The sequence below is a fragment of the Barbus barbus genome (genome assembly GCF_936440315.1).
Source record: "Barbus barbus genome assembly, chromosome: 1".
Taxonomy (NCBI): domain Eukaryota; kingdom Metazoa; phylum Chordata; class Actinopteri; order Cypriniformes; family Cyprinidae; genus Barbus; species Barbus barbus.
The window spans coordinates 10,783,127-10,808,856 of NC_136729.1; the positions used below are offsets into that span (position 1 = coordinate 10,783,127).

A 25,730-nucleotide genomic window follows, 5' to 3' on the forward strand; every position below is an offset into this window, starting at 1 on the left:
TATTGGTTTCTTGGCTGTGGCTGTCCCTCAGGAGTTGGCAGGCTGCTATAAATCTTGCCCTATATTTGCACATTGAGATTTTTCACCAAGAATGAAGGTGAGTTTTTCAGTTGGGGTGCAATTATTAAATTGGGGAATACTTTCTTTATTTTAGGATAGTAGTGGTCTCTCTCTCTCTCTCTCTCTCTCTCTCTCTCGCTCTCTCTCTCTCTCTCTTTCTCTTTCTCTCTCTCTCTATCGTGTACCCGCCCTATTTGTCTTCCACCGCCCCCATCCACTGCAACATTCAGGCAGGTTCACCTAATGTGCAGGATCGGCGACGCCGCTGCTGTATTAGGAAATACTCGGTGAATCGGGAACGTTCAGAGTATCAATCAGCAGCCAGACCTCAAAGGACACTTCTAAACTACAGATCCTGTAGAACAACGCGACAAACATGGCAGATCCAATGGCCCAATTTCCTCAGATTTCGTCGTCACAAGGCCTGAACGATGGGCATTCTGCATCGTCCAAAGACTCCAAGTTTTCCGGTAAGAGAACGTGAACGTCATACAACAGTTCCGTTGAAGTGTGTTCTATTTGTTTTGAAGTTTAACGGCGAATTTGACTGATGTTCCAAATGGAAGTGCATTTGGCAGGTCGCACAGAATAGTGCGTTTAAGGACAATACCAGATCATATAGTGTAACTTTAGATAGATTTGAATGAATGCACACGTTTAAAATGCCTTGAAGCCAGTGCTGTGGCTCTAATAGTCTTGCACTGTTTATTTCTCACGTACACTTTCCATCGCCTCCTTTTGGGCATAGTAGGAGGGGTTTTGGCGTTAAACTTTACAGGCAGAAACGGCATGGCGGATGTTAGACTCAGAATGCATGTGTTCTCATCTACAGCTTTGACCTGACGTTTATTTTTAGGAAAAGGCCACGGAGAAATATGGGGACACATAATACCCCTTTGAACCCAAGCTGAAATGGGCACATGTTGCGGCTCAGCTGATGATCTGCACTGCAGATGTATCCGAAACTGGAAGACAGTGTAAACGAAGGAAGAACCTACATACACCCCCCATCTACAGTGCTAGCGACGTGACAAGCCAGAATAATCAATGCAGCTGTCTAGAACCGATTACGAATCGTTCTTTTGAGTCGGAGCTGGTCAAAGAATCAGTTGAATATGTTCAGAACTGAATCGGTGCTAGCTGTTTTCAGTTTGAACCAAGAACCCTTAGGAAATGTTTACATTAGATTTTAATTAATTTTATTGTTTTATTAAATGAATAATGGCTGCAGCATACCGAATTGGGACATGAAATTAAAATAAACTGGTTTATTAATTAAAAAGATTGCGGTTTACTGTGTATTGGGACGTTTAAATATGCCCAGTCAGGGTGACGTAATTACGTCATGGCGTAAAAGAATTTTCTAGGTTCTTTAAAATGGACAGAATTACATTCTCTACTGCCAAGTCCAAGTACATGCAAAGATTGATTTATTATTAATAAATTATTCTTGCTTGTCCCGTTGCTTACAGTAAACACACACACACACACACACACATACATAATGTGTATATGTAAGAAATGGTAAACAAACCCATTGCTCTAATAAATGCAGTTAAGTTGGCCCATATTTACACGTTATAAGTCCTTCTGTTGAAGTGATGCGCTGCCCTTTGTTCAGTTCCTGTATATTTTTCCGTTTTGAAAACAATGCAACATGCTTTTTGTTGACTTGGGATGTTGGTTCAGTGCTTTTTCAGCTATATATGGAGCGCTTCTGGTCTCCTTGGTTTGGCTTAATTAAGGCGTCTGGGAGTCTAATAGAATTAGAACATGAAGTTAAGACTCATGACGTCACTTTTTAGCTCTCTTTCAAATCGTTTGATGCCTTCAAATGCTTTTTTGGCTCTTGAGTTTAGGCACATTGACTTCAGTTAGGTATCAGAATCTGAATATTGCTGCAATGGCCCTCCAAGACACAATCTGAGATGCCTGTCTGGGTGCCATTGGCACGTTACACATACTAAAAGCCTGTATGTAAATATAAGGTATTAAATGATGCCATACCTAGCCAAATGTAATGTTTTAATCCAATATTCTGGGTTAAATTCAGGTTAAGCTCAATCAGTAGAATTTGTAGCTGTGAACTGACAGTTATGTTCTTTAATTTGGAAATCTATGGCGCAAGCATGCAGTGGTTGCTTCATAGGCCTCTTTTGCAAGTGCATTTGTTTGCAAGTCAATGATTCTTGTGAAAATTATGACTATGGGAAGTTGATTCATAACTTACCTATTTTTTATTTATTTTTTTAATCGATTTTAGGTAAAAATTTTAATACATACAAATGAAATTGTATATTTCATGTGTTATGGTTAGTCACTTTTTTTTTACTTGTTCAGTTTTTTTATCCTTCCTGGTTCATTTTGAATGATATGTCAAGTAGTCTTTCAGGTGTATTTAAATGAATGCAACTTAATTATAAATGATAATAATTAAAGCCACATCATGCATATCAATTATAGAGAAAGAGTTATGCATGCAGCTTTAATACTTTTTTATGCATTTGCATTTTGCTAACTAACATAGTTCCTGTCAACATTCCAAAATCAAAATTTTGTCAGCCAAACCTAGATGTTTTTGGTAAACCTTAAATTGTTTTCAACCCAGAACTATCTGTTTAAAATGTCATACTGTATGAGACCAAGAGATCATATTCAAATCAAATTAATCTTCGCTATATCAATGCTGTCTTTTGCTTTGTCAGAAAACAGTCTTTCTCGGCCTCTCCCTTCTGTCTGGGCACGATCCCTAAGGTCAATACAGCTGGCTGAGGCAGCACTCTTAAAGATTTAGGTGTCATCATTAAGTCCCTTCAGGAATAGAGCTGATATTGCTGGAATTACAGAGAAGCCACACAGTCTTTTCCAGTGTCAGAGGCCAATCCGGTCCCACTTTAAGAATTGCCCTGTAACCCAAGCCATCTTGGTGCATTTAACCTCTGCCCTCGCAATAGATGCTAACTGTCTATCAGAACCTTGGATGTTGGATTACTACACCTTATTTCCTTATTAAATGTTTGCCGGCTAAACATGACCAACCAACCTTGGTAGGATATCAGATTGAGATGCCATAATTGCACCACGTGGTTACTGCTGTCACAAAAAGTTCTATATGGCTGACTCATAAGTGGGAAAAAATCAATCAAGATGACAGAGGGTGTGTGGATTTGTCTGGGTTTTGGTGTCCACATCAATGGCGCAAGGTGTGTAGCTTATTAAAAAGCATTTGGGTGTGGTTTGGGCAAGGAATGCCGTGAAGCAGGGGTACACTCCTTATTTGTGACCAGTAGAGCTTGCCTTGTTTAAGACTGTTGCGTTACTCGATCAACCTGTTTTTTTTTTTATTTTCTCACCACTCTCGCTGTTGGCACTCCCTGTTCTTTTTGAGATTCCAGAGTAGATCAATCCAATTCTGGTGACCTAGTGTTGCCTCTACAGCCTGATGATTGACCCAACTGTTGTAAGTGGCTTCTGGATGAATGAAAATATTGTTTGCTTCCAAATCACATGAATTTTTGAAGTGTGGCTGAAAATGGCTTCCCTTAACAGGTTACATAACACAGTGGTGCAACATGTGGGTGCTTTGCAGGGTTAGATGTCAGAAAGTATGGGAGGGATCATTGAAAATTCCATGAGAAAGTTCCACCATTTGATTATTATGAGTAAGTATTGTACACTATGCGGCTGAATCAAGGAATATTGTGTATATGATTACTTCTGTTTGTACAGAAAAAAGTGCTTTAACAGGTAGTATGTGTTATGTGTATAATACACATGAAAATAGGATCATGTTAATTATTATTAATGTATAAGCAAAAGTGTTTATTTTAGGTGCTGTGACTGGTCACGTTTATTTTTTATTTTTTTTTAATCAGCTTTATGGAAGTTTTTTTTCCTCTCAAACTTAAAATGGTGAATCAAATGTTCAAACTGTCATATTAAATCAAATTCTAAAAATTTATGCTCAAACGATAAATCAAATGCAGTTTCATTTCTTCATTTGTAGTGTCAACTATAACAAAAATGAAATATAATTTGATATTTGTTTTTCTTTAACAATTAATTAAAGCCCAGTCACAATCAAAACTATAATTAAATGCTTATATAATAACGTTGTCCTTTGAGCCTTGTCAATTAAATACAATCTGTGGCCATTTTGATCATTTGATTTTATTTTTTTATTTATGTATTCTTTTTTTTACATTTGAACCATTTAATTCAACATTTTTTAGGAAAAACTTCCATTTTTTTTTTTGCTTTCACTAGTGTTACAAATGAATTTTAGGACAGTACAGTATTCTGTGAAGTCTCAAGTAGTATAAGCTGCATGCATAAAAGACTGAGGAATGCTTTTTGGAATAGCTTTACATCTCACACCATCAGTAATGGTTGATTATCTCATAGATATGTAGCTAATTCACTTGAATAGTAGATTAAAGGGAAATGTTACCAAAAAGTAAAATTCTGTAATTATCTGCTCACCCTTATGTTTTTACAAATCTGTATCACTCAAAAGGTCTTTTTTTTCTGTACATTAAAAGTTGACAAGATAAAATGTTGTTTGGACTTCAAACATTTTTGTAGTCCACAGAACAAAATTGCCCCGGTTTAGAATGATTTGAGGCGGAGTAAATGATGACTTTTTTTCTCTCTCTTTCTATTCCTTGTCAAGTAAAGCGCCTAGTTATTTGCTGTCAGCTCTTTGTTATTTCTTTTACTTTTCTAGATTCTTGAGATGTAAAAGGTGCTTCGCTGGGCATTTCACTAACATTTTCCCCTTTCAAATGTAGAGTATAAGAAGGATACTGAGACTTTTCTTCTCATTCTTCTGTCCTATTTTATTTTTTCAGATTCCTTTTTTTCTTCGCCTGTATCTCTCATTCAGTCTCCTCAAGGCAAGTGTATAGTTCTCTTATGATGCTCGCCTGCTTCTCTACCTTTTATCTTTCTCTCCATGCTCCTCTGTCATCTCTGTTCTATTAAGTATGCTATATCCCGCTGGGCTGCTGCTATGACGCTCTCCATCCCTCTCGCCAGTGACCCTCTCCTCCTCTATACCAGACTAGATGTTCACAGTAAGGCCATCTTTTGGAGTTTTTCCTTTTAGGAGTAGGAAATGAAGCAGAGGACACAGAAAGAAGCTACCGATTGTTTTACTAAAGAATTAGATTCTTATTTCTCAAGCTAGAACCCAACCAGTTTCTGTGGAATATCATCAGAATGTCCTCTCCTTCAATTTGTATGGTCTTGATAACTAGGTTCTTATCTAAACATTAACAATCAAGTTCATAGTTAGTCTCACACCTGCATGCCACTTGACCGTGTACTGTGCAGTCCAAACACCCTCCCTGACAAGTTTTGTAACAAGACCCTTGCTGTTTCTAATGGTGACCCCCTTGCAATCATACATGTTGGAATCCATAATAACAGCCAAGTCCCTCCTGTTTTCAACAGTTTCTTGAATCCTCAAACTTGGATTCACTTCATGAATGCTCTTCAACTGAGGTCATCCAAATTTCTGTGGCTTGTCTTCTAATGCCTTATTTGATCTAAAACGGTCTCTACTTGGCTCTGTAAATCCAACAATACCCTGTAATATTTTGTTTCCCGGGCTAAAAAGTTGAACATAGCCATTCCTGGCAATAATTTGTGGCTACCACCTCCCATGTACCATTAGTATCCCCTGTCATTTCGTCGCCACCCAACATCTGACATGGTTCACAGATTAAAAATGGGAAAGCTAAGTCCCCACAGATGCTAGAAATTCAATCGGCGTCAGTCTGTACCCACTGCAAACATGATTTAGGTCAGCGTTACTGTGGGTCCAGCTTAATCCCAAGATTGCCACCTTATTTTAAGATAGCAGAGAAGTTCAAGTTCACTTTGTGCAAGAGCAGAATCCTAAAAATGGATCGGGTTGGTGTCCCTGAGGATTCATGTCCTTGATGTTCCCCCTCCCCCACAACAAGCTGTGTTTGGAGCTACACCCCCAACACCGCACTGGTCCTGAAGGTAGAGCGCCACTGGGGAGGGATCTAGCAACAGGACGCTGCTTGGGGTTACATCCCCATGACTGCTGCGGCTGACTCCTCACCTGCTTTTTCCATGCATTTTGCATGTTGTCTTTTACCACAGAGTAAGAGGAAATCATCATATTTCAGTCTTTTTTTTGTGTGTTTGTTCTTTTGTTTCATGTCTGTTTACTTTCAGGATTTTGATCATTGTAGAATTTATATATAGGAAGCGTTAGCATAAAGTGGATCTTGAGAAAATTCCTCACGCTGTGTTGAAGTCTTCAGATATCAGAGGTATCCCTTCAATGTTAGGAATATAATTATCTTGAAGAAATTAATTTCTGTTGATAATATTTGCTATTTAAAATTAGTTTAAATACTTTGATATGTGAAATATTTTGCATATTTTTCTTAAAGATATACCATTTAAATGACTCATCATAATAGCGTTGCTTAGTTTCCACAATGAGTACATAACCATACCACAATCTTAAAGAGATGTAGGGATAAAAGTCTTCAAGTTGAAACAGTGGTGAGCAATAACATGTAAAGTACAATAAATTACATATTGTCCATTTTATATACATATAAATTGAATCTATTTTCAGAAGGCTTTACTCTTACTGGGTAGGCCCCATAATCATAGAACGGAGAAAAAACACTAACAACTGACTAGAAAATACTGTCAGTTGCAGTGCACTAGCAGTAATGTACCCTACAGCATGCAAATTCAAAGATTGTATCTTAAAGTAAATCCAGGAAATGGCAGGTTTGTAAAGGGACAAAATAATTGATAAATGTCAGAATATGGTAGTCATGGTGTGTTATGTTACGGAGTTATCTGTAGTCCCTCCATAACTGGTTTTATCACCTTACAGGAGAGTCAAGAGAAATATTAAACTTAAAATTGTTTAGCATATGTGATGGAAACATTGTATTTAGATGTGCCTTGTTACCTGCCTACCTCCACATAGTGCCTGTAATGGCAGAATTGTTCATCTTTCGGACACAGCCATTGTGTTGCATGGTAAAGTGGTCAGAATTTCCTTTTTCAGCATGTGTCCAGCATTCACTTTGCTGTATTCCCTTTGTCTTATAATTCTGGCCTCATTGTGTCTTCTACACCATAATTAGATTTTTTTATCATCTCTCTTTTTTTAGATGGTTTGATAGTTGAGGCATAATTTAGACAGCGCTTCAGTAGAATCTGAAATAACAGTGCTTTAATTGTTTAACAAATTGATTTCTTTAATAATTTTCTTGAGAATATTGAGTACTTCATTTTGTTTGTCTTTTTTAATTGTTTTGGGGGGTGTTGTTTGATTATGGATGTCATCTGAAGTAAACAGTTGTGTAAATCTGCCCTTACAGGAATAATACATTAAAACCATTAAGAATCCTTTTGTGTGTCATTGAGATTCCTCAATGGTATCAGCACATTGTCAAGCTGGCATGCAGACATCAAACTCCATCCATTAATATGTGGGACCATGCAGTGTGTGCATGATCGCTTTAGCTTCAGTTAAATGGATGCAAGCAAATTAAGCATCTTGGGGAATGCTCCATAAAGTTCCAATATAGCTGCTGATTGCTAAAGTTGTTGGGATCTTTGGCTCTGAAATTTTAATTCTTGATTTGTTTAAGACGATCCTATACAAACCTGAGGTTCAGCATGTTCCCCAGCTTTAGCAAATCGGAATTAAGGTAAAGTATGCCTTGATCTTTATTTCCAACCATCCTTTTCCTCCTCTTTCCTGCTGCATGATGGATGCAGACAAAAGAGTGGTACTGGGCTCTGACAAACCTTCAGAAAATATGGCCACATCTCTTCGCTTTTCTTCTCAGTCAAGTTCCTTTTCACCAGTTGCTTATGGAACCGACTCCTCAGGATCACCTGCTGACAACATAGATCGTACCTTCAAAGAGAAACGGGAGCTTTTTGATTCATCTTTTGGCTCTCAAAAGCAGGACTCCCCTATAAAGACATCGCCAGTGTCTGAGAGAATCAAAGCACTAGAAGCTTTAGCTGCAAAGCAGAATGATTTTGATAGAAGTGATGGGGGGTTTCCACATTTTAAAGAGCGTCACTATGAGAAGTCCCCTACTGAATCACATGGAATTTCCTCCCGCTTGACCTTTCAGAAAAGGACAACATCAAATGAGCAGGATTCTTCAGAATTACCTTTTCAGAAAAGGAAAATGTCAAATGAGCAGGAATCTCCAGAATCGCCCTTTCAGAAAAGGACCATGTCAAATGAGCAGGAATCTCCAGATTCACCCTTTCAGAAAAGGACCATGTCAAGTGAGCAGGAATCTCCAGATTCACCCTCTCAGAAAAGGACCATGTCAAGTGAGCAGGAATCTCCAGATTCACCCTTTCAGAAAAGGACCATGTCAAGTGAGAAGGAATCTCCAGAATCACCCTTTGAAGTGCTTGGAGAGGAAAGGCGTGGAAGTGACTTTGAGGACACCGCTGACTGGATGAGAGCTCACTTACCTCCAGCACCAGATTCCAACATTGAAGATCCTAATCTCGATGAAGAAAATGATTCTCCCATGGTGCAGGAGAGCCCATCCAAAGTGATGAAACCAAACAGTTTTGATGCAGCAGAAGTTCCAGAACCTTTTGCAGGAGTTCCTGATCAGTTTATGGACAGTCCCATCAAAGTGCCAGATGACATCAATCAGTCAAAGGATGATGACAAGAAGCAATCAAAACAAGAGAGTGTTGAGGAAGATTCTGAATTTGACCTGAACTTTTTACCAACAGCCCATATGTGGGAAAAACAAGAGAAAGCTGATGTGTGCACTCAAGGCTACCAGATATTCCCTGACAATCAAGCGCTTCCTTCCTCCCCTGCTCCTCCTGCAGATTTTGAGTCTCCATTACCCCCTGTGTCCCAACAGATGGAGCCTTGTTCTACACAACATTCCAATGTTTCAAAGGGAAATTTGGAGCCTGCTGAAATTCAAGAGGTAGACAGCTCTGGGGAGTCAGATGATACTGTGATTGAGGAAACCAGGAGCATCCCAACAGTGGGAAACAATGACCTTGACACCAAAACCCACAAGGAAGAGGAGACTGTTCCAACCACTGAAAAACAGAAAATTCAGGTACCTATTATTAATATAATTGAAACCGAGGAACAAGTTTTAAGTGATGATGAGGAACCACTTGAGGTGGAAGCAGAAGAGGAGGAGGAGGATGAAATGTGTCAGATATTGCAAGGTGACCGCAAAAGGTCACATGACTCAGAGGTTCCAGAACAAGTATCTGTGGAAACTCTGCATGATGAGCGTAAACCTGACCATGGCGTTTCATCTCATACAAATCAAAATGACTCTGATACTGCGTGCTCTCCTGAACACAAGGTGATTGAAGATGATTATGAAAGTGGCATTTTTCTCCAGTCCTCTCCGGACTCTGGAGGCCTGAATTCAGAGGACTCTCAAGAGCTTATGTCTCAGAATTTAGTGACCTTTGAACTGCTTAAAGAGTCATCCCTTGATAAAGACCTAGACAAGACTGCAGAAATACTTTCTGACCTTCCCCCTGACATCAGTTCCCCCTCAAATGAACCCAGTGATGTTGAGACTTACCTGGATCATTACGCCAGTGAAGAGCTTGCTTTAAAAGACCAGCTGAATTCATCTTATTTTAAGGAAAGTAAAGGGGAGAAAACAGAGCTTTCAAAGTCAAGGTGTCTTGAAGATAATCAAAATACCAATGTTCAGGAACCCTCTGAACATATTACTGATGATTTCAATGAGACACCCAACGAATGCAGGCTAGACTATGAATCTGTGCCTGAGCCTTCCATATCTGACCCTTTATCTGATATTCCTGAAGATATTGAGACTATAATTCCTCAAAACGAAATGCCAAGTGTTGATTCAGAAGATCAAAAGTCAGTGGTAGAAATCAGTGCTTCAATCTTGCAGGAGCAGGAGGAGTTGCCAGTCCGGTCCATTGATCCTCAGCCACCAGTTCAAGAGAACCCACCTGCACCATTTCCCTCTTTTTGCAATGAGCAGTCTAGCAAAATCAATGAAGATATTTTTGGCCCTGTGTCAAATGAGGTTACTGAGGAATCAGTGATAACCAAGTCTGAACCTCGAATTGTGCCCACCAAAGATCTTCTAGATAGACCGGATTCGCCAGAGACCCTAAGTGATGCAGAGACGTTTGAAGCAGAATGTTCAGTAACAGCAGCGACTGACAGCTTCGTGGATTTCATGAGGGAGTGTCTTAAGTCACGGCAGGATGAGGAACCTGAGGTCCTCAGTCCCGGACACAAAGCTGTAGACCAGAATCCCAAATCTGATGCTCCTGCTTCCACTCAATCCTCTCCAGCTATGATCATGGACTTGGAGCAGGAGCGCCTCACAATTTCTGCTTTGAAAGAGCTCGGGAGCAGCCAAGAGGACGAAGACGAGGATATTCCCACTATGAAGACTGTCCTAAAGCCTGATAACGCTCCACTTCCTACACCTAAACCTGAGGCCTCAGTCACCTCATCTTCTCACACACTTCAAAACAAGTATCAGCCTGATGCCTTACTTCCCAAAGAGGTAGAAGCAATCGACATTTGGGTAGCAGAGGCCTACTACCTTGCAGAGCATGTCTTGACAGCAATACTAACCCATCTTACAGGTAACATGTCTTTCTTCTGGGCAAGTAGCCTGCTAATCCAGCACACACAGTATGCCCAGACACTAGACCTTACCTCTTTTACTTTATAACTCAACTTTAAATAACTCAACTCTAACCTATAAGAATGCATCTGAAAATGTCAATAACAAAACACTCTCAAGCTATTACAATAGCCTTATGGAGATTCTAAATGTCTTGTTTGTTGTGAAGGAATCTTTATTAAATGTGCTGATGTATTTTTTTTTCTAAGACATGTCTCACGACCTTTAAAACGTGATGGTACAATATTAAAAGTGATAAGTACCTGTATAAACATTCCAGTAGGATGGCTGCATGCAAAGCCCTTGAAGTTAGATTATATAGTTCATGTCTTGTCTCAGGTTTCATCTTTTTGTGTAACCTTCTTCAGGAAGTCAGGATAAATGTGTAGTTTAACTGGAGTAGCATTATCTTCTATTTGGAAGTTAGTACGCTATTGTTTTGTGTGTGTACTCATCTGGTTTGATACGAGAGAAAGTGATGCAGAATAATTAGTTTTGTGCAATAATTTCCACTCAAATGGAGAAATGCTTGGCCTTTTACCATAAGGACAATGATGTTTCAAAAGTGTTTTGAGAATGCATTAGAATCTAAGTATTAAGTTTTATCGATATTACAATTTAATTTCGTTGACGAAGACGACGACGAAAAATATTCGTCAACGAACCTTTTTTCTGTGACTAAGACGAGACGTTGACGAGCTAAAACTAATATCTGATGTTAAAAACTATGACGAAATTTATGTCGCGTCTCGTTAACAAGACGAGACGGGACTAAAATGTTATTTGAGGACTACCGGACATTCAAAATACATCCTATAGGCTAAGTTAACTGTCTTGTCTTTCAAAATGTGCGTCTCTGTCATTGGATAAGGTGCGTTTGCATATCTAGTCTCAGTATGGCAGGCGCAGTGGATGGATAGGCTACCAAAATGCGAACTAGCAATCTGAAAAAATGGCCTCAGCAACCGAAGGGTTAGGGAGTGGGTGACCAGACGTCCCGTTTTTCCTGGGAGTTAGTGAAGGCGGGATAGGCGGAAACGCGCTGATAGAAGTGCTCTCTCGCGCACGCTCCACTTCTTCAGTTCTCATACAGCGCGCGATCAGTTCTCAGTACTCAAATACACACACAGCAGTCCAAATGTCTCTCATGTAGAGTATCTCACGGAAATACAGTCCGTTATGGTTTAAGTGAGCTTAAATAGGTGGGTGAAAACTGAATGTGTGTCAGTAGGCTATTACATACATACCTTCCATCTTAAATGGACAGCATTCCTAATTATCTGTCATAAATGTTAACCAACAAAAGATGTTAAATAAATGTATACTTAAGTAAACCTACTGTATCTGAAAAATGAGTTTAATTTATATCTCTACCAAAAAATGAAAATTTATTCCAGTTTTTCCAAATGCAATGACTTTTCGTCAACTAAAACTAGACTAAAACTATGAAAGACTCAAATGACTAAAATGTGACTAAGACTATTAAGCATTTTCGTCTCAAGATAAAGACTAAGACTAAATCAAAAATGCCTGCCAAAATTAACACTGTATTTTCTTGGCACTTTACAATAACTATAAATTTTTTAACATTAGTTAATGCATCAGGTATCATATACATTTTTTTTTTTTACCAAATTTAATACAGGTTAATGATAATTTATGAATATACTATGTTCCATCCATCAAATCGCCTGAGCAGCGGTGGCTCGAACAATATACTATATTGTTATAAATATATATTTTTTGTTGTTCATATGTTCAATCATACGCATTTGAAATGTTAACTATATTAGTATCTGTAGAAATTAACTTTAACAAATGCTGTAACTGTTAATGAATTTAACCTTACTGTAAAGTGTTAGCAATTCATATAGACAGAACCGGTAATTCGTTTCTTGTGCTAGATGCCATATATAGTTGTAGCAGAGTAAGTGGCTTATTTAATGGACATAGGGCGTATTCTTTGTCTCAGTCGTCTTGAGTTGTTTACTGTGGGTGAGATTTATTAATTTATTTTTTAACAACGATTGCAGCTTGGTATTTTAGCTGTCAATCACCTAAATACAGCTGACTGACAGCTTTCCAGTGGTGTGAAAGTTTGTTTTAATGGGTGTGGGAGTTTCCATTTGGGTTTGTCAGAGCTGTAGATAATAGCATATGGTTGTGTGAACTCTAGCATAGGTTTGGCTAATCGCTGTACGCAATTATGTATTTATATGTATATGAAACTACAAATAAATATTCACATTAGGCATTAGAATTTTTCCAAATGGTCTGCCTTGTAAAATGTAGTAGTTTTATTTCACTTGAGACTTTAAAAGGATGGGAAGCAAGTGCAAACATTTTAAGCACGCTGAAACAGACCATAGTGTATAAATATGGCCAATAGCCTTTAAATAACTGACCTCATTTGGGTTTCATTGCATGAAAATTGGCTCACGCTGTTCGTTTCTGTACATACAAATGAGCACTTACTGTGACGAGGAAAAACTGGAATTTTTAGCTGAAATTCTTGTACTTGGGTGGGATGGGTGATGTCATCCATGACTCTTAAATGATTCACACACACACACACACGTGAACTCTTACATGGTTCCGCACCAATGCATTAGTTGGTGTATTTACCTTTAAGAGCTGAGCTCTGTGAGAACTAAAAGAGGCCACTGCGGCTCAGCAGCCACTGGGACATGCTGTTGTATCTGGGTCCACTAACGCCAGCGAGGGAGGGAGGGAGGGAATGATAACGGATAACTGTTCTCAGCCTAAGCTGCCTCCCCGTGGGCACTCGCAAAGCATGCTGGGAGGGACTCAGACCCCTGTAGTGAGCAAAAAGGAAACCCCTCACATGCACTGAGCGTTTTAGCCCCCGAGCTGTGAGAATGGACAAAAACAATGGTGCTCTCTCAGGCTCTGAATCATTTGCCACACACCATTGTGCTGTAGTTATGTCACGTTGACTGTTGTTGTAAACAATCTTTTTTCCTCTGGTTGCTCAAGAACAGTTAGTCTCATTTTTCACTTTTTACCCACTTCCTCTTTTAAAACAGCGTTCAACTGACCAGAGCTCATTTAGAGTTCCAATTTTTTATTTATGCCTGTCTGTTTAGTTGATTTGGTGTCCCATGACATTTTTTGACATGACATGCAGGCATTTTGTTCTGTTGTGAGAACTAGTAGGGACACTACTGTTCAAACGAGTTGGAGGTCAATAAGATTTTTATTTAAAAGAAATTAATACTTTAAGAAAGGATGCAGTAAATTGATCAAAAGTGGCAGTAATGACAATGTGACAAATGATTTCTATTTCAAAATTCTAATTCTACATTTTTTTTGATAAGAAATGTTTGGGAATGATTTCTAAAGGATCATGTAACACTGAAGATTAGAGTAATAGCTGCTGAAAGCTCATCACAGTAATAAATAACATTTTTAAAATACATGAAAATAGAAAGCTTTTTTTAATTGTAATAATATTTCTCAATATTTCTGTTTTTACTGTACTTCTCATCAAATAAATGCAGCCTTGGTGAGTCTTCTTTTTTTTTAAAACAAAAAAAAAACATTATTTTTGAAAGAAATATAAAAAATTATACAACCCAATTTTTGCACCCTAATAATGTTCAATTATTTACTTATTTATTTTGGCCTCTCCCACCTAAGTGACCTTGAACTTTGCTGTATTCACCAATTAAAATCATGCAAAAATGTAATTTGATGTGCCCTGTTGAACAGATATTAAATCAGTATATTTAATAAAAATTGAATATTTAGTTATCGGTGCATTTCAGAGTTTAAACGTTCTCTGAAAACTTCAGGGGTAAAGCTGTACCTGACCATCTATTGCTTGAATTGAATGCATGAATGCATTTACAGTCTCCTGGAGTGTGAATGCCATATCTGTTCTTGAGGTGATATATTAAAGCTGACAGACCAAACATGGAAGACGTGGTTGTGTTTTTAACCAGCCAGCGCTTGCACGTGTATGGTCTTATGTTACAGGACCAGTCCCCACACATGCCCATGTTGGAATTCCTCCTATAATAAGACAGTGTTTTGAAAACACTGAGTCTTTGCCAGGAAAATATATATGGGTGTATTATTCTGTTCTTGTAGGGTACAAAATTGTGCATTCTCCTTATGAAATGTCATGTTTGGAACACTTTGTGTCCGTGATTTCCTGAGAAATGGAAACGCACAGAGCCGAACCCCCTCAAGGCATCGCTCCACATGGAGAATGCCTTTTATGTAAGGCTTCTTTAAAAGGTTCCTTTCAAGCAAAAATCACCAGCCACTCAAAAACTGCATTACATAACCGCAGCCATATGGAAAATATGAGCTCTATATTATTTATGAGAGACCTAATGATTTTGCAGTTCAGGTGCAAAAAGAGAACCCATTAAACTAATGTGTTGCTGCCTTTTACAGCTGCAGGCTCGGGATTTAAAGCGTTTTGCACCAGTTCAACAATTGTCTATTTTGTCACTATTTCTATATCATGTAACGTTCATCGAAACATGCCACGCACACGGTTTTCACTTACTCTCTCTGTCATACAGTGAATGACCTGGTGCACTGGCGGGACCCTAAGAAGTCAGGTGTGGTGTTTGGCGTGTCGCTGCTGTTGCTGCTTTCTCTGGCAGCGTTTAGCGTGATCAGCATTGTCTCCTACCTGCTGTTGGCCCTGCTCTGTGTCACCATCTCTTTCCGCATCTACAAATGTGTCATCCAGGCTGTGCAGAAGTCCAGCGATGGACATCCCTTCAAGTAAGAGCCTTGTCTTTTGTCTATGTGTCCTGTCAATAAACTCATTGTAATGTACATATGTGAGAAAATAGCTTTGTCGTCTTGGATTTTCTGATGGGATCTTTTGACAGTGTTTTTACTTAATATGTTGTCTTCATAATTTAATGTATGTTTGAATAAAGCTGTCAGGAAAATATTTATATTTTAACAACAAATTGGAGTACACTGTAAAAAAAAAAAAATCGGTGACATTTATGGTAAAATACCAACAGCTGTGGTTGCCAGAACTTTGCTGTAAAAAATATGGTAGCAACATTTTAGGTTTTACACACTTAAACTCTCATGAAAAAAAACTTTCCATTAACTGATGTAATGTTAATATACCAACGTAGTACTAATATCTGTTTTGAACCATTGTAATACACTGATAACCACCAAACACAAATGGAGATGTGTGTGTGTGTATATATATATGTATATATATTTATAAGCGACGATGGAAGGGGAAAATTGTGTGATTTACTGACTAATGCGCACATTAAAGAACACAAACACAACCAGATCATTTCCATAATGACCAGCGCAATCTACCAAGAGCAACGCAAATTAGCTCCTGGTTTAAGGCATGCTTTTTGTGGGCATTAAAGGGGTCATCGGATGCCCATTTTACACAAGTATGGTCTTAATGAAAAGTCTTTGGTTAAAATACTTTGGTTAAAATTTCTCAATGCTAGTGTAAAAAACACCTTTTTAAACCTGTCAAAATCAGCTCTGTTTTCAGCACGCTGATCTAGTCCTTTGCTGCGTCCCAATTCGCCTACTTATACTATGCCCTAAAAGTATGTACTCTTTTTGTGAAGAAAAAGTACATACTTTTGAGTATGTAGCAGAATAGTAGGCAAGCTTTGGGACATACTACTTCGTCATAGCTGCTTCTTTAACGGACGCTCTGTGCATCCTGTAACTGTTTAAACTGCCCTGTCAGTCTTCTTGTCACAGTTAACATCATCCACATTTCGTTTAATTTGATTTCCTGCCGTATTGGAGAGAAATAAAGAAGCACATCGCGGGTCTTTCATGCCGAGAACTCTGCTCATGTATTTGCATAATGATGCATTTCAAAGTTAAACACCAAACGTATCATTATAAAAGTTCACAGTGTTGCTGCAGATGAAATATAACATGGATAACATTTTAAATAATTTTTTTCATAAGGTTAGAAATTGATTGTTTATCACTCAAATCTCTTTCTCTACGTGTCCGTCGGTCGTGTATATCCACCATGTTTGTAGTTTATCACTTTTTGTGCGTGTTTGTAGTTCTAATCGAATCCCCGTCCACCGCGCAATGTGTTGTGGGCAATATTAGCCGTTAGAGTGTGCATCGATCTGCACTTCAAATTCTAACCGGAAGTAGTAGACCATCCGGGAATCTTTGGCATACTTTTTTAAACATGCTATGATTTGGGACATACTAATTCTATTTTTGAATACTATTTAGGACGGATCGTATGTGAATTGGGACGCAGCGCATGTTTCTTTAAATCCCAGTGAGCTCTGCTGACTCCGCCCCTCTTTTCTGTGGAGTGACGAGTAGATCGTAGATTCTAGTGATGGGAAGTTCGGATCATTTTACCGACTCGGACTTCAGCAAAATGAACGAATCTTTTTTCGAGTCATTTCGTTCATTTCGTTCATTTTAGCAAAATATAATTCAAATGTTATGTTACTTTCCAAACACATCTACTACTTATGCAAACGTTTATCACACTACAAACAATACAAAACTATGCTATAAGAAACAGAAAATATTACTTAATTGTTTACCTGGGTCTTTAGTCTATGATTAGCGCACCACCTCTTATCTGACAAGTGTTCAGGTTTGAGTCGTTCGTTCATCATGTGACAGCCCCATACGCTTAACCAGTGCAGCCTGAGCCGGAAAGAGAATTGATTAGTTCGTCTATATCGAGTCTCGGGTTTGAGTCGTTCGTTCTTTTGTCACGTGACCACTTGCCGGATCAGTACATATCAAATAGGCTACCATAAAGTAAAACTGTATTTTTTGTATGTTGGATCATATTTAAGAATTATCATAAAATTATCAAAATATGTGTAATAAGCATTTTCCTAGAAATAAAAATGGTCTGTTCATTTTTTTGAATGCAAACATGCCTTAAAGCATGTTCTAAAATATAGCCACAGTGTTATTTTAAAGCTTATTTATTTTTTATTTATTTAAAAAAGGCCTAGCTTGTTGTGCTTTATATATATATATATATTTTTTTTTTTTTTTTTTTTTATTGTTTAAATTCATTTGGGATTAGTTATTCTCTTAGCTAGAAAGCTTTTTTGGCACAAAAGTGTTATTTATTTTAAAGCTTATTTTATTTATTATTAAAAAAAGCCTAGCTTGTTGTGCAGTATTTTGTTTTAGTTTTTTAAGGCTCTGTGGCTTTAGTATATTTTAATTTTCTTGTATTTTTTGTTTAAATAGTTTAAATTCATTTTGGAATAGTTATCTTCTTTGCTATAGCTTTTTCTGGCACAAAAATAAACAATAAAAAACAATTCAGGAGTGTGTACAGAGTGTTAATGTCTAAAGTGTCATATGTTACAAAAGTATAGTAAGTAACACTATAGTCCAATCTAAAGGGTTAACTCAAAAGACATAAATACAACAAGGTATTGTATTTTATGAAGATTAGACTAAAAAAATAAAAATAAAAACAAAGCATAACAAGTCAAGTCTGCTTTATTGTCAATTCTTCCACATGTACAGCACATACATACAGAGAACTGAAATTGTGTTACTCTCAGACCCTTGGTGCATACAGTTAACATTAAACACTGACAGTAGACGTTCAAATACAGATAAATACAGTTTAAACATGTGTACATACAACTATACAGATATACAAATGAAGACGTTTGTAGAAAAATAAAGAAAGAGATAAAGTGGCATAAAGCACATGGCAGAATAGATAGAGTGCAAACCAGTTAAATAAAACAAAACTAAATGTGCAGATATATGTGTAGTGCAAGAAGAGGTTAACCAACTCGTTATTATCTTTTTTTACCACATGGTGTTATGGAAAAGAACCATGTGACAGAAATTAAAAGCAATAATTTGAGACCAGAAAAGCATCACATAACTGTAAGAGTAAATAATAATACTAATAATTCTAATAATAATAATAATGACTATGCACCCGTTTGTAAGGAAGGTTGTAAATTAACTAATTTCTCTGTCCAAAACTGTCACGTCACGTGACAAAAGAACGAACGACTCAAACCCGAGACTCGATATAGAAGACCTAATCAATTCTCTTTCCGGCTCACGCTGCATTGGTTAAGCGTATGGGGCTGTCACGTGATGAACGAACGACTCAAACCCGAGACTCGATATAGAGAACTAATCAATTCTCTTTCCGGCTCAGGCTGCATTGGTTAAATGTATGGGGCTGTCACGTGAAGAACGAACGACTCAAACCCGAGAATGCTGTGCAATGCGCATGCGCGACTGAACGAATCACTCCCCGAGACGACTCGTTCTTCCCGAGTCACATTAAAGATTCGTTCAAAATGAACGAATCGTTCAAGAACGACCCATCACTAGTAGATTCCCTATCGACTGCTCCAGATACGCTGACGTGGCAGCCATCTTGCATTCACCATAATAATCAATAAATATTCAAAGATATACAAGTGTATTACTTGCTGTTGTAGACGCACACAGTCAATGCGCCCAAAGATTCACAAACCGTTACAAAAATGGCGGATGGCTTACTTATGAGGCATCTAGGTATATATATTTATGGAGCATACTAAACTTCAGCCACGAAACTGGCTAACCAGCACATTATTAGGAAAGGCGATTTGCAAAGATTCATAAAAACCGTTATACTCCCTTCTTCTGTAGATAAAGGATCACAAATGATTCGCACAAACATTTAGGCAGATCAGGATTGGCGCATTCCCTTCAAAATGAAATGTTATAAATATAAACTTTTCACTTCAGTTTCAGGTATTAATATAATTATTTATTATAATTGAAATCTAATTTATATTATATATTTAATATAATTCATTATCTGTGCATAGTTTAGGAGAAAGTATGTTTTATATAGATGTGTATATATATTATATGCACTTACACTTCACCTTTAACATTATAGGTCCATTTGGCACTTTTAATGTTAGGCTCTGTATTAGTAAGCGTTGGTGCAGTGGTGCTCAGAGGTGTGTGGTATTCAGTGGCAGGGCTAATTGGGTTGACCCATGTTCCTGTGACAGGGCTCTGATGGAGAAAGATGTCACTGTGCCCCCCGAGACCTTCCGCAAGCACGTGGATGCCTGTCTCACCCACGTCAACCGTGTGCTCAAGCAGATGAGCCGCCTCTTTCTGGTCGAGGATCTGGTGGATTCCCTCAAGGTCAGTACCAGCAATTATAAATGCTATGATTTAAAGAGATAGTTCACCAAAAAATGTACTACTTTCAGAATTTATTTATCTACGTGTTCAAAACATGCATGACTTTCTCCTGTACATACAAAAAATATATATTCAATACATTTTAAGTTTATAGTGACTCCAAAAATTACAAGAGGCAGCAAGGAGCAGTTATTTCTTGCTGTATTATCTGTAGGATTTTTATTAAAGCATTGCATTGCATTGTGTTCTCAGGCTTTCTGTTCTTTTGACCCACATTGCTTTCTGATTTCAGCTGGCAGTGGTTATGTGGCTGCTGACATATGTTGGAGCGGTCTTCAATGGCATCACTATCCTCATCCTCGGTAGGCCGAATTTTCCACTTTTAGCATCAAAATTTGAGGGGAACAAAAATTGCTTCATATTTAGTTAAAGGCTGACCAACTGAGAATGAATCCACAGATTTTAAGAATGATTGTAATGATCTCATACTGGGTGTTTTCTTTTCCAGCTGACATCCTGCTTTTCAGTGTACCGCCCATCTATGAGAAAAACAAGGTTAGATCTAGATCTTTCAGTTGCAAACTATGCATTGTGTGCTCCAAAAAAAAGCATTTATTGGGGGGTCGAAATAATAATAATAATAATAATAATAATAATACTCTCCGAGTATGGGGAAATCTTTTGTAACATTATACATGTATTTATTGTCACTTTTGATCAATTTAATATATCCTTGCTGAAAGAAGTATTCATTTCTTCTTTTTTTTTTTTTATATATATATTTTTTCACTTAACCTTTAAACGGTAATGTAGCCATTATAATAAAAGATTTTCCATAGTAACTTATTTAGCTCTACCTAATCAGGGTGAGGGATAGAAAAGCATATGTTGTATTCACGTGCCTCCATGTATTAATCACGTTAACTAGTATTACGGGTTGCTCTTGTTACTCATGATCTTTAATGACACAGAAAACTTGTACAAAGAAAATAGTTTCGCTACATTCATAACAAGTACAAGATTTTAAAACGCTTATAAAGAGTTGCTTTTTTAAAAAGCGTCTTATAATGGATGACACATGCTCAAATGCAGTTAGTGTTTGAGAGCAGGCGGCCCACTCGGAGCGAACAGTAATAAGTATGTATGATAATTACACCAGAGGGGTCTTATGTAAGCCCTTACTGAAGACTTGTCATAATCTTTACTTAAAGCACTTGTCAAGTCTTATATAACAGTGATTGTTAATGAGTGCCTGATCCAGTTTTTCCTCTTCCAACCTTTTCACAAATTAAATACAACACTAATGTACGGCTATAATGATGCATCCATAAGGGTGCCACATAACCCTGAACGGTCTCTTTAATTTCCATCGCGCAGAGCACTATGCACTGACCTCAAAACTGCAGTAACCCAGTTTTTAATATCTTTACAGTGAGAAAATTAAAGCCACAACTCTCTTATTATAGCTTTACTACGATAGTTTTTATCAATATTATAAATTAGTTTTTATTTTTGGTTTATCCATTTTCTTTCTCATTTTAGTTAGCTCTTTTGTCATTTTTGTTTTAAAAATACGCCCATATAGTTATTTATTTTTCTTATTTTTAGTTATTTTATTACATCAAATTAAAGTAAATGGAAAAAGGGATGTTTTCTGAGCAACTAGCTGAAATAAAATAGGTTTACGTTTTTAAATGTATTTTATTTGTTCATTTTGTTTTAAGTAACAAAAATGTTTAATGGTAACAGACAATACGTTGATCTGACGCATAATTTATGATGATTCAGGCTGTTTTCCAGCAATTTTCATATATTTATATCCACAATTTTGTATAGTTACAGAGTCCCTGCAGGTCCTTAAAGTCAGTTTTGTCAAATTTAATATATTAAATTCAATATTAAATATATGTTTAATGCTATAAGAAAAGTTGCATTGCATTCTTAAATTTGGGGACAGAAAAACAGAAATTGCAATGCAACCTAATGTGATCATTAAACTTCAGAAGGCTATGATTTTATATAATAAATATTTACATTTCAAAGCACAGTCATTGTTTCTTATGATGCAAGCTCTCTTTGCTCTTTCCACAGACCCAGATTGACCATTACATTGATATTGCACGCACTCAAGTCAACAATACAATTGCCAAGTGAGTATGCTTTCAGTAGAGTAATACAGTAAAAATGTATACGATCTGTGCCTGCTATTTATCTATAAAGAACTGAGTCAATTAGTGAGACCTTGATTCCACATAGTAACATTGCCACCTAATGGGCGTTTGTCTCATTTTAATTTTTTTTTCACCTTCAGGCTACAAGAGAAACTCCCAGGAGCCATGAAGCGCTGTAAAGCAGAATGATCCTCCTCTCCGATCCCTCGTTACCATGTTTACCATCCTTCTATCTTTAGACGCCTCCCCTTACACTAAGTCCCGCCCCTTTCCCTCTCTTTCCCTGTTTAACCTCACACCTTAAAACAACCATCTGCACTGAACCAGCTAGTATGTCAAATCTAAAAAGCTTCTTGATATTCAATGTTAACTCTGCAGCTTATTAATGAGCATTAGGAAAAGAAGCTCGGGGCTCCAGGAGTAGGGAAGTGATGTAATGCTACTGGATGCCCATTTTGAAGGCCAGTGCATGGAAGGATTTGTGAACTAGACTGAACCTGTGACCTGGTTTTGTTGGGTTGGGTGGTGCTGTAGTAATGGATAAAGACAGGTGTTTGACTCGAAAGCAAATGTCTGTACTTTAAAAAAAAAAAGAACATTTCACTGAAAAATGCTGACCAAAAAAATAAGAAAATAAACAAACAAAAAAAAGAGAGAGAACTTTGAATCATACTTTCCCCCCTCTTTGTTCTTCGAAAAATGTGTACGTATTCATCTGAAATGCACTGAACAGTTCTAGACTTGCACGTTTTGATCAGTCAGGATGGATCGGGACGCTACCAGCAGTGATAATTCGGTCTAGTTCACTCTCCTCCCTGTTATTGGCGCAATTTTTAATTTTGTGTATGTATATATAGTTCGATTACAACAGGCTCTTTGCTGTGAAGTAGTTAGTGTTGCTTTTTATATTTAAAAAAACAAATATACAGCTCTTATACTTGTCTCTTTCGCACCCCTCTCGCATTTAGTCATCTGAGTTGAGTTCACATGTAAATGTTATTGTTATTACTCTTCAAATAATAGTTATTATATTATATCTTGATTAGGATGGCTGCTTTAAGTCCCCTGTCTGACATTGGCTTCGTAACAATAAATATTAATAAGCTTTTGAGTTTTGTGTATAGGATCGTCAGAGCACCAGAATATTGGAGAGGAAGGCAATAACTTTCTGCTTGATGTGATGTTGGCCCCACAAGTCATCGATTTTTGTTGAAACGCGGCCAGTGCCCATCGTTTAAGTCATTTAGAAAAGTAAGACTGTTTTTTTTTGTCAGCATTTCGGGGCATCGTTTACCACCTTGGGCACTGAAGAAATTTAAATATTTAAAAAGGCTGCAAATAACTATTATTTAAGCTGGATAATTACACTTACTAATCACATGTGGTAACACTGTTTTTCCTTGAAAGTCAAAACCCCACTGTAAACACTGTTGGCTTTTAGGATTCAACTACAAGGGTGTGTTTATTTCTGAAAGGGAAGGGTAGCATAGTAAAAATAGCTTCAGGTTGGGCCGCTGTGTTTGAAAGCAGCGTCAGTCCGCGCAAAAACTACTCAAACGCATTTATGTGCACAGTTATGACGTGATAAATGGATTATCAAGTTACATTCATATGGTTGCTTTTATTACTGCATAGTCTGTCAGCTCCTGATGGTTTTATTGCATTGTTCGCTTAACATTCCAGCTGATGCAGTTGGAAGCATGTCCAAATTGGAAAAACTGAAGTTTTAAGACTAACAGTTTCCATCACATTTTAAGGCCCCTTTCTAATATACTTGGATTTGTTTTTCATTATTTTTTTTTTCTCTCTCTCTCACACTTTTTGTGTTTTATGCATGTTTACACACATGATCAGATTAAGACGGAAGTGTCTTGTCATTGTGTTGCTTAACTAGCATGTTCTACAGTCGAGATCACATGTGCAGTGTTGCTTTCGAAGAACAGGTCAAGCTCTGACAATTTGCATTACCACATTGTTTTTTTTTCAAGTTTAAGGGTAAATTATGACTATATAACTAATTTAAGAGATGCAAGCCTCTCTGTTTAGGTTATTCGTCTTATCTGCTTTCTTCTCTTCTGAGGTTCAGTTTAATATTTTTTTTTTTTTTTTTTTTTTACTTATTCCTGTAGTACCTTAGCATGTTTGCTGTTTCTTCTTTCCTGTGTTTCTCTCTCAGAAGTGTTGACGGAGGTCACATTCTTTTTGCTTTTGACTCTTGAAGACTAGATGTGATGACTAACATCTACATTCAGTTTGTTAGTTTTAAATTAAGTTAATATGTGGAGCTTTTGGGGGGGGAAAAGATGCAAACAGGAAAACTTGTGGTCCCTGTAATGATGTCAAAGTGAACTTAATAAAAATGCCAAAAGCATTTTTACTGCTTGCTTGTTTTGTTGTTGTTGTTTTTTAATGAATGGCATAAACTAGTGATCGCTATTCAATACTGTTCCAAATTTTGGAATAAGGTTTAAAACAAAACGTATTAATACTTGTATTCAGCAAGGGTACGTTAACTAGATCAAAAGTGACTAAAAATATTAAGCAGCTGTTTTTAACACTGACAATATTATATTGATCTTGATATTAGAATGATCTCTGAAGGATCATGTGACACTGAAGTGATGACCATATCAGGAAATATATTCAAATAGAAAATAGTTTTTAAATTGTAATAATATTTCAATAAGTTTTTTTTCTGTAATTTATCAAATAAATGCAGCCCTGGTGAACAGAAGACTTATTTCAAAAATCTTATAGATCACAAAGTTTAATTTGTACAGCTACAGTTGCATACATCTGAATCTTTAATTTATACCAGAAATGTAAAAAAATATATTTAAATAATTTAAAGAACTAGGCTTTCCATATCGACATTAATGGACATTTTATTGATTATTGGTGTTGCAGTAAATTATACAAGAGAAAATCAAAAGGAATGATATTTAAATCCAAACTCAAGAAGGGAGTGTATATACATGTGATGAATGTTGTATCTTATATATGTACATAACTTAAAATGTAATTGATACGTTACGCCTAAACTATATAACCCTGAGAGTTTGAACCCCAAACCTTGTCATCACAAAGAAGATTATGTGCCATTTTCAGATCTGTGGGACTTTTCAAACTTTGAAAGTGCCTCCAAGTTGCATTTGGTCAAGCAAAATGGCATTAAAAGAAGAGGTGAACCAATTGTGCATCCTCGTGTGACACCAGTGCTGACGCATTAGTTTCAGTTTACTCTGTACAGGATTAAAGAGAGAACTGACAACGTTATGACTTTGTCATAGGCAAGTGTGATGAGAAAGAAATTAGCAAAAAGGATATTTGTTGACCTATATCATGCTGTACAGCATATCTTAAATAAATGCAACCAGTGTTGATTAGAGAACATGCATGCATTATCTGCCCATTTAATTGCACCTTTTTGATTATATTCAATATTCAAACTGAACTAAATTAATAAATACAGAAAATTAATGATGAATAAAACACTCCCTGAGACATGGATCTCACACAAAAGAAACCGGACTTTGCCTAAACAGAAAGATCATAACACGGTGAACTGAACCAGTATTATATAACATTAACATTATAAACCATATATTATATT

General features: G+C 37.1%; 1 protein-coding gene across 3 annotated transcripts; it reads left to right on the forward strand.

Moving 5' to 3' along the window:
* Positions 1-108: 108 nt before the first annotated feature.
* Positions 109-24,501, forward strand: LOC306855634 (reticulon-3-like). Of its 3 annotated transcripts, XM_079394412.1 has the most exons (10): positions 280-530; positions 4,911-4,961; positions 7,849-8,216; positions 8,457-10,728; positions 15,326-15,533; positions 19,808-19,946; positions 20,239-20,308; positions 20,455-20,501; positions 22,038-22,096; positions 22,258-24,501. In XM_079394412.1, the coding sequence occupies exons 1-10, from the start codon at positions 437-439 to the stop codon at positions 22,304-22,306; spliced, it is 3,357 nt and encodes a 1,118-aa protein (XP_079250538.1). In that variant the 5' UTR covers positions 280-436; the 3' UTR covers positions 22,307-24,501. The 3 variants fall into 3 exon arrangements, with proteins under 3 accessions (XP_079250537.1, XP_079250536.1, XP_079250538.1); XM_079394410.1 differs by lacking the exons at positions 7,849-8,216; positions 8,457-10,728 and having other exon boundaries at positions 218-530; positions 4,911-4,955; XM_079394411.1 differs by lacking the exons at positions 4,911-4,961; positions 7,849-8,216; positions 8,457-10,728 and having other exon boundaries at positions 109-530.
* The last annotated feature ends 1,229 nt before the right edge of the window (positions 24,502-25,730 follow it).